The 9,623-nt window shown below is 31.0% G+C and overlaps 1 protein-coding gene across 6 annotated transcripts in view; it reads left to right on the top strand.

Annotated features, from left to right (window-relative positions):
* LOC110035712 overlaps nucleotides 1-9,623 on the top strand; it is a 59,829-nt gene that overhangs the window by 34,257 nt on the left and 15,949 nt on the right. For all 6 annotated transcript variants that reach the window (XM_020739987.1, XM_020739985.1, XM_020739986.1 and 3 more), the window contains one exon: nucleotides 6,694-6,762. In XM_020739987.1, the coding sequence (XP_020595646.1) occupies nucleotides 6,694-6,762 (69 nt within the window). The remainder of the gene's footprint in view (nucleotides 1-6,693; nucleotides 6,763-9,623) is intronic.

Here is a 9,623-nt window from a genome sequence, read left to right as displayed (position 1 = left end):
GCGACGGGATTTCGATTCTGGCGACCGACAGCTTCTTACGGGCGACCCCCAAACATAACTCTTTTTAGCTGCCGACAGTATGCTGACTTTAGAAACGTGTCCTATCTGTTATAGGTTTTTCTGCTCCTGCATGATGAGTAAAAGTAAAATTTTGAATTGCTTATTTAATTGCCTTGAAGATTGAAATATAATGTGAGAATAGACAATTAGACAGAATTTAATTACTTGTTACTTATGTAAAAAGATTTCCAAAATAACTTACCAAAACAATTTTATTCATAATTAACTTCCAGTGAATCAAAAGAGATACTAATTCATAAATTTTACTTGTTCCAAAATGACAATAGGCATCATATTTTTTTTTACAATATCTCTACGTCGGGGGTACACATACTCCTTTCTATCTGTCATTTAGACCACGGGGCCTTTTGTATATATAGTTATTAAATATCAAGTGTGAGCTATAAACATAACTAAGTGGTCCAATTTATGCTCTAAGCGATTGTGATGTTCAAGGTTTTGAGAAAAAGTGTGCATGCTAATTATCATAGGTAAATTTATATAGAATCCAAAGATTATTTGCATTTTATTCAAAGATGAGAGGAACATTCTGATGTACATTATATGCATGAATTGGAAAGGAAACATATTATATTATATTTTACCTTATTTGTAAATGATACAAGCATCATAGGAGTGTCTTATAAATTTGCAACTAAATGCACATCAATATCAATATTATTTCTCCAATTCTATCTATCACTGAAGTGTGAGAAGACAATTACCTCTTGGGCAGTATGAACATCACTAACTAGATTCTTAAGAGGGTGAAATTTATATTTAAACATAAACATGCAATCATTCTATATTATATTTTTAACATTTTTTTCATCATTCATGGGGACAATTGGAATAAGAATTTTAAATAATATCCAAAATAAAAGAACATATATATGGAAGAAGAGGAAATCATTTTTAGATAATTTGAAATAACAATCTTGAAGTAATCATATTATCAAATGCATATAAGAGGGCATAATATTGGTACATTTTTTTGAATGACAGAATTCTCTACTATAAATAGAAATATGATTACCCACCTCAAATCCTCATTAGATTTGCTTTGTCCCTTAATCTTTAAACTTTGCCTTCATTAGCTTAATGCTTGTAATCATCTATAATTATATATAAGATATTGATGACAATTAATATTCTTAAACTCTATATATATTTCTCTTACTTGTAATTTGATCTCATTACTTAATAATATATTTCCTTCATTCTAATATATAAATCATACTTAATTTTTCTTTACCTAACCTTAATTAATATTTGTAAATGTTTGATTTAATTCTAAGCATATCCTTACAATGAGTGTATTATCCTTTATTTTTTTTTCCGATACAACATTTAAATTTCTTCTATTTTTCTCTTCAAATTTTTATTTAGATTACAACTTTAATATTATTATTTAACTTTATATTAGAAACTTTGTGCTTTAAATAAACTAATTTAACAATTTCATATTATTTTTAATTTATTAATTATATCTGTTTTAACTAAAGATTTTAAAATATATATTTTCTACTTTTGTGAAAAAAAAGACTTGGTTATGTTGTATAAAAAATGATCTTAATCTATTAGAATTAAATGAAAATATGACATGACATTCAATAGGACAAGGACACAATGGAGAAAAAGGATTGATGTTGCCGACCCCACTTAGTGGTATAGAGGCTTCTTGTTGTTGTTGTTGTTGTTGTTCTTGTACTTTTGTGAAAAAAAAGAGAACTACAACAACAACAAAGACCTAATATAAAATTTCAAAATTTTCTAGTTTACATGTACAATCTAAATATCGTTTTTGCATATAATGCTTTCTTAAAAATCAAAATGTTATTTCTTTCCCTTCTTAAACTACTCTCCATCAAAATCCAAAGCTCTAAAGTTTTAACAAATCATTTTGTGAATAAAATTAAATTGAGAGCTTCTAATTTTAAAGATCTAGATTTGGTTTATCATGTTTCACATTTGGAGAAGAGAGGAATAAATGCATTTCCAATACCTTAAATCCACTCTTTGTTTTAAATTGACATCTAAATCTTGTTCAACATCCTTACCCTAGCCATTTTGCTTGTTTGGTTGGTGCATGCATGCTTTACTTGTCACGTGCTTGCTCACTTTAGCCTCTGCTTGCCCACACTCAGTCTCCCTTTTACGCCTCTCTACTCACGTGCTCGCTCTCTCACTCCGAGTCACTAGTTTTTTATTTTTTTCTCTTTGCCTGTTTGATCGCTCACTCTTTTTGGTACTGTTCTAGGGCTCCTAGAAGATATTTGAGAATAGTGAGGGAAGGTTAATATGTGGGGATTATAGCGTTTGGAAGAGAGTACGGGGATAAAGCTACTGTTGGACAACAGGTTCGATGTCGTCCGCAACTATCCCTATGGCAAACTGTGGAAAAACCTTCGAATCAGTAATTTTCGAGCCGCGAAGAGGATCCACTACTTATTCCTGAGCAAGATACAAACTTATCATTTGCAAAAGGAAGATCATACGACAATCCTTAGGGTAGAAATAAAGATTAAAATCCAAAATACTTAAAGTAAATAAAGTGTCCAAACCCAAAAAATAACATATAAATATTCCCCGAGTAAAAACACAACTTAAAAATAGGAATAATAGGAAAGAAATGAATAGAAAATAAATCAAGGAAATATATTTAAAATTGAAAAATTCGGGTGATTCAGTTGGGTGTATTGCAGCCAAATCGTGGCTTCTCGTGATCTCGTGTCCTGATGGATTTTGTGATTCCGCAGACCCCAAAATAGACGCTCTGCTTCATTCTCTTGATCTAGGATAAGCTTCTTCTTTTCTGGAAGGGCCTATATCATACTGTCATATTTCCTTTCCCACAAAGCATCTAAAGAAATTTTTAACACTGCTGAATTGAGCTGAACTGGAACTTAGCACCCAACTTACTCCGTAGAACTTTCCAAATATATCTCAGAGACTTCTCAGTTCTACCGGAAATGATGAGATGTCGTGTCACTCGCAACGCGGATCGCCTTGTGTTTGGTATTGATGTCTCAAACTCATCATATTCTTGAACAACTAATGCTTGTTCTGTTGGCGCTCTTCTCAAGACCTGCAAAAAGATGATTCATGCCACCACATCCTCAAACACCTTAGAATCTTTTCAAGGAAAGTGTATAATTCACTTCTCATCTTTGGTGAAAGAACAATTGTTCTTGTAGCAATCGTGATATGTGTAACGATTATACTACCAAGGAACTAATAGGACCGGACATGCATCCATAGATATCATGTCAGATCACACTTGCTACTAAAACATATTTCCAATAAAAAACTTCATGTGGAACCTTCTATTAACACTATTCTTTTTTTCTCCAACCAAGTCAGGAAATATGATTGAGAATGCTTCTAAGTAGTAAGCCTCAATTTATCCACCAGTTGTGTAGACGCCACATTTTCATGCTACCTCCATCTATAATGAGGATGCATACTTTTCTATTCATGGTGCAACGTGTATGAAATATGCTATGGCGGAGCCATTATTGCTCTCACGTGGGCTCAGTTTCAAGGACCCATTACAAGCATCTCCCTCTCATTTTTGGGTAGCTAGTACTCTCAATTGTCCTCTTTTAGGTTTTCACCCTCTGCCTCCTCTACTTCTTGCTCAGTGAAAGATACTACCCTTCTGTTTGGGCAATCAAACTCAACGAGTATGAATGTTGGCTTGTAAAAGAGAAATATAAAAGTAAGTGTTATTGAGATGAGAATGCTTAGGCTGATGAGTGGCTTTACACTAGAGACAAAATGCGGAATGAACATTATTAGTAGAATTCAATTGGATGGTTGAAGTGGAGGAATGCATCTGGCCTATTATATGATAGAAAAGTTTCTCTTAAAGGAAAATTTAATATGATGGTGGTGAGACCTGCAATGCTTTATGCCGCAGAATGTTGGCTTGTAAAAGAGAAGTATAAATGTAAGTGTTATTGAGATGAGAATGCTTAGGTTGATGGGTGGCTTTACACTAGAGACAAAATGCGAAATGAATATATTCGTGAAAGGGTTGGAGTAGCTCCAGTGACAGGTAGGATAACGAGAGTCGCCTTAGATAGTTTGAACATCGACCATCTGATGACCCTGTTAGGAGAATAGATGTTTTAGATTTGACTTATGTTAAGAAAGGTAGCGGTAGACCTAAAAAGACTTGGGCATATTGTATAAAAAATAATATTAATTTATTAGAATAAATTGAAAGTATGTCACTATGTAGGTCTCAAGGGAGGAAAAGGATTCATGTAAGCCGACCTCATTTAGTGGGGTAAAGGCTTGTTGTTGTATGATCGAAAGCTATGTATAAAACAATGTATGTAAATTCTAGATTAATTCTTCCCTAATTTCTCACTTAATACCATTAGTGAAAAATAATTTTATTAAATAATCTTAAGTCAAATACTGTTTATCTTTAAGTCATGAAATTTGCCTATTACTTAGTTATTCAACTTATTGACATTTTTAAATTGATCATATAGTTGATCATTATTTTCAACAAATAATTAATATTTTTCCTTAAGTTCGTGTTTCATTGCAACCAAACTAACGACCTTGTAGCAACTTGCCAAAATGATGAACTTTGACCCAATAGATTTGATTTGGCTCATTCAAATCTTTGGGAATCATGTAAATTATCATTTTTCAAAGAAATCTTTTAAATTATGGCTCTACTTGAAATTTCTATGATCGTTACATCTCATTGGTTGTTGGAATATAATTTTGAAGTTCACGATAGTCATATCCTTGACTAGAACTATGATTTCTCAGTCTATTTAAATTACTCTTTTGATTAAATTTTTATTTACCCAATTAATATGTGCCACATTTTGGTGCATGATGATGAAACCTTAAATGATGATATCAATTTGAGGTAGGACAACTTAGGGTTAGGATTTTCTAATGAAATTAATATGTTGTGTAATATGACGTCATGTAGAGGAAATTGAGGATTGATAGATCTTAAGTCACCATATAGTTCAACCAATTACTTTTCTCAAATGTAGATACATAATTCTAGAATTAGAAGGAAATGATTAAAATATGAAAATTTAAGCAATATTTGGAATAATTTAAAATCAATGATTTATTACAATAACAACAAGAAGAAGCATTTATCCCACTAAGTGCGGTTGGCTACATGAATCCTTTTTCTCCATTGTGTCCTATTGACTATCATATTTTTATTTACTTCTAATAAATTAAGATCATTTTTCATACAATATGCCCAAGTTTTTTTAGGTCTACCTCTATCTTTCTTAACATAAGTCGAATCTAAAACATGTACTCTCCTAACCAGATCTTCAGATGATCGACGTTTAATGTGACCAAACCATCTAAAATGACTTTCTAATCTTGTTCGTCACTGGAGCTACTCCAAACCTATCACGGATATATTCATTACCCTAAAATGAATGATTTATTGCAATTTAATTATCATAAATTTTATTTTTCATGTGCCAATTTTTTATCAAAATCAAGAGCACTAAACTATTAATAATCACTTTTTATGGATGAAATATAAGGAATAAAATTATGAAAATATGAAAAATCTGTTCATGCTGATACGAGGAGACAGCTTACTCCAAATTAAGTAGTTGCATTTCTATCTAAAAAAAAAACATACATTGCATTCACAATATTGAAACTAAAAAAAGAAATTTTACTAAGCCAAGATTTTTTAATTACATGCCTTTAAAAAGCTATGTATAGACTCCCCATCTCTAAAGTTAGTTGATGTGTTTGGCATATGATCATCTCGATTCAAGCTTATGTTAAATCCAAAGAATAAAATTAATTTCAGCCACATTTAGAACTCCTCAAATTCTTATTGTAAACCGTTTACCGCAACAAGACCTAGGAAGTATTGAGTAATGCATGCACCAGTTATCTCCTTCAGTGCCGCAACCTCCACAACCCAGAAACGGGATGTTGACACAAGTGAAAACATGCTGGTGCTAGTAATAGAAATTGCGGAAATAAGGAAGAGTGGATACGGTCCTGGATACAGGTTTTGTTCCCGGACAAAGGACTATCTGCGTTCCATATCATTTTATGATTTTAAAATTTTCTCACGATTTTTAAAAATATATTCATGTGCTCAACTGTAAAATTACTGTATACAGTTAAAATACTTGAAGCAAGAAAGGCCAATAAGGACTTTTGTGATCCAAAGAAGATAATGGACTGATTGGAGGCTTCCACAATGTATCTGTTTGAAAATAAAAAATTTCAGTTAAGGCAAAATGGATACAAAAACTTGTTTTTCTGAAATATTGCATCTGACAGTTTAGATGCATGTTTTTTTTTTCCCAGCCAAACAATCAGAATGACATCTCTCCCTACTGGAATTTCTATCAATTGTTTTCTATCATATTTTGTTTCTAATGAATCGTTGCTTATGCTTCATTGCTTTTGGTGTCATAAAGCATCATAGAATTTTTTTGCATTATTCATATGTGTTGCTTCGTGTTGATAATCCACTATGTTTCATTCCTTTTTCACACCAAATTATGCTTTCTCATATCATTCCTATGAAACTTTTTTTAAGTCTGATGTTCATAAATGATAGGCTTAATATCTCGGTAATCTTGGATTTCCTAATTTTAGGCTGACTTGAAGCGAGCTGACTCTGTTGCTAGACGAAGAGCCATGGAAGATGCATTTATGGCTTTGAAGGTAGGCCTTTTTTCTATTAATTTTTTTTATAAGTTATGCTGGCGATGGATATCCCTCATGTCTCTTTTAATACTTATAATCAATAAATGTTGGTTTTTTAGCGTTTCTATTTTTTTTCTGATCTCCTGCTTTTGAGTCTACTGCTGTTGGATCTCTACAATCAGTTTGATTTTCTTACATAGAAGCTGCAAAATGAAAATAAAAACGTTTGAGTTTGTCTGGAGTGTTGGCATCATGCACGGGAAACAAAATTGTTCGAGAAAATCAGTAATGCCAAAGAAACTTCTTCGAAAATCTATTCATGTCTTAAAATATAAAGTTCAAAATTGACATAAATATTAGCTATGCTAAATCTTCAAGGTATACGTCTAAAAAAATATTATGACTTTCTTGGCCATCAAAACCTTAGAATTTCTAAGCAACGTTACAACTGTAGAATAAAAGAAAATTTGGTTTCTGCCTAATTTGAAATGTCAAAAATGACCAAAAAAATAAAAAAGAAATTTTTGGACTGTATGACAGTTTTCTCTCATATGCATTGTTCAAGTACGTAATTCTTACATTACATAAATGTAGGCAGGCACATAAAATACATATATTAAGATATGTTTATGGAGTGGCGGTGGTGAGTTAGGTTGTTTGCTTGAGAAGTATTTCCCTACCTTGCCAAGATAAGGTGCATGGTTATTAGACAGAAGTTCAGTTACTTTCATGGTAAAGTGGCAGGGGTGGGACAGGGATAGAGAGTGGGGTTGGTGCATTAATTTTTCGTTTTTTTTTTTTTTTTGGATATCAAAGGGCAGTGGCTTGGGTTGATTGGGAAGTTGTGATTTGTATGAAATGAGTGTGGGCGGGAGATGCTTATAAAGAAGGATTTAAGTTTTCTTGTTTAATTTTGTAATGATGCTAAACATAGGCGTTCAAACAATATCAACTTCACTGCAGGCTGCTAAATTTATGTAGTGTGCATATTTGCTCAGTTGAGGAGGTAGGAAGTATTATTTTGCCCAAGTAGCTTTTTAGTCATGATGCATATTCATGAATTCATGAATAAACATCGAGCTATACATGTCACGTCCCAGGGCCCCGCTATCATTCGACGTGGGACATAACAGAGCTGGGTGTGATTCAGTTGATTAAATTTACCTCCAACACTCATTAAGATATTCTAATCATTAGGATAGCATGTGAGATAAATTCAATCATCTAAATTCACTTGGAACAATATATAACACATTATTCCAATCAAATAAAAATATTCAGATTAAGCAGAAACAAATCAATCGTATCATTTAAATATATCTATAGAGTGGTTAAACACACCAGAACTCTTGTTAAAATATAATTTTTTTAATATGCTTTATCTTACAATTTCTCTATCTTACAATAGCCGCACAACAAAATATGATAATACAATTTTAGTTATTCCACTCAGCCTCAATATTTTTTTCTTTCTCGTAAAAATAGTTATAATAAATTAGTGAGTTACGAGACTTAACAAGATAAGCAAGTTTAACAGAAAATTTAAATAATCTGAGAATTTAAAATAAATAACATGTACTAATCTCATTTCTTATCGTTCTAAAAGTAAGTCATATGAACACAATTGATTAAATAATACATAAAATAATTTCCCAAGAAAAAACTAAAATGAAAATTAACATTTATAATGTTACAAATATTGTTTTGACATATATACGATTGATATCAAATTAGTTAAAATTTTCATATATTTGTTTTATTTTTCTTATTTCAATCGTTACTTTGCATGGAAGAGAACAATTTCCTTAAGTTTTAGAATATATAATGTATGTTGATTTATTTTAATGACCATTATGTAAGAGCTCTCCTTTGTTGCCATACCTGCATGTGTTAAACTTAATAGCTTTAGGACCCTTTTTTACCATATAAGCTCATCTTTGTTACCCTACATGTATAGGTCTCATAGTTATATAAGGTTCATCTTTGTTGCCAGACCTATACAAGTTATCATTATTTATTTATAGGTTTACCTTTGTCGCCCAAATTGTACATATATTATGAATATCTCGTTCTTAAGTTTAATATATTTTCGTCATTAAATATTTAAATAAACATATTATTTGTTTTAAAATATGTTGATTAACAGTGCATACAAATGTGTAGTTTACATATATTAGATGCATTCATTAAAAATGGTCACCAAATAATAAAACATTTTTATAATTAGAATGCATTTGATTGCAAGTTGGAATGAACAAAATTTCCGTGCTGTCATTTTACTCATGAATAAGGTTGTGAACATGTTTTTCATAAACATGAATTTCTGTTCTTCCATACATAAAAATCTAATTAACTATATGTGCACATAGAACATATTCGAGAAATTTGCTCTCTATATTATAATTTGTATATCTTACTTGATAATTTAACCCTTTGAGATGAATGCCCCAAAATTTTTTTCTTTTGTAAATAATCTCAATATTATTTTTATTCATACAAACTTATAAATTTATCACTTTGATTAAAATCGATTTTTTAGGACAAATATAAAAAATCTCAAATTCAAATTAAAAATCAAACTTTTTATCTTATCCAATGTTGTTAAAAATTTGTTTGATTATTGACTAAAAGAATGAGAGGTTGAAGTTTCAATAGTTCAATCGGGATCAAACTGTGGGTTGAACAAATTGATATAAAAAATGTTAAAATTGTAATAACCATTAAAAAAAAGTAAATAATACTACTTTACCTATGCCAATGCCATTTAGAGTAGAAGTGCCTCTTGTGGGAAATCAAATGAGGATAAATCTTTGTTTCAGTTCAAACCGAACAAGAGAGGTTTGAAAAGAGTGAAACTCAAAGAAAAGAAGAAGAAGAAA

The sequence above is a fragment of the Phalaenopsis equestris genome, unplaced genomic scaffold (genome assembly GCF_001263595.1).
Source record: "Phalaenopsis equestris unplaced genomic scaffold, ASM126359v1 Scaffold199307, whole genome shotgun sequence".
In the NCBI taxonomy this organism is placed as follows: Eukaryota; Viridiplantae; Streptophyta; class Magnoliopsida; order Asparagales; family Orchidaceae; genus Phalaenopsis; species Phalaenopsis equestris.
This window is presented reverse-complemented; position numbering and strand designations above follow the sequence as displayed.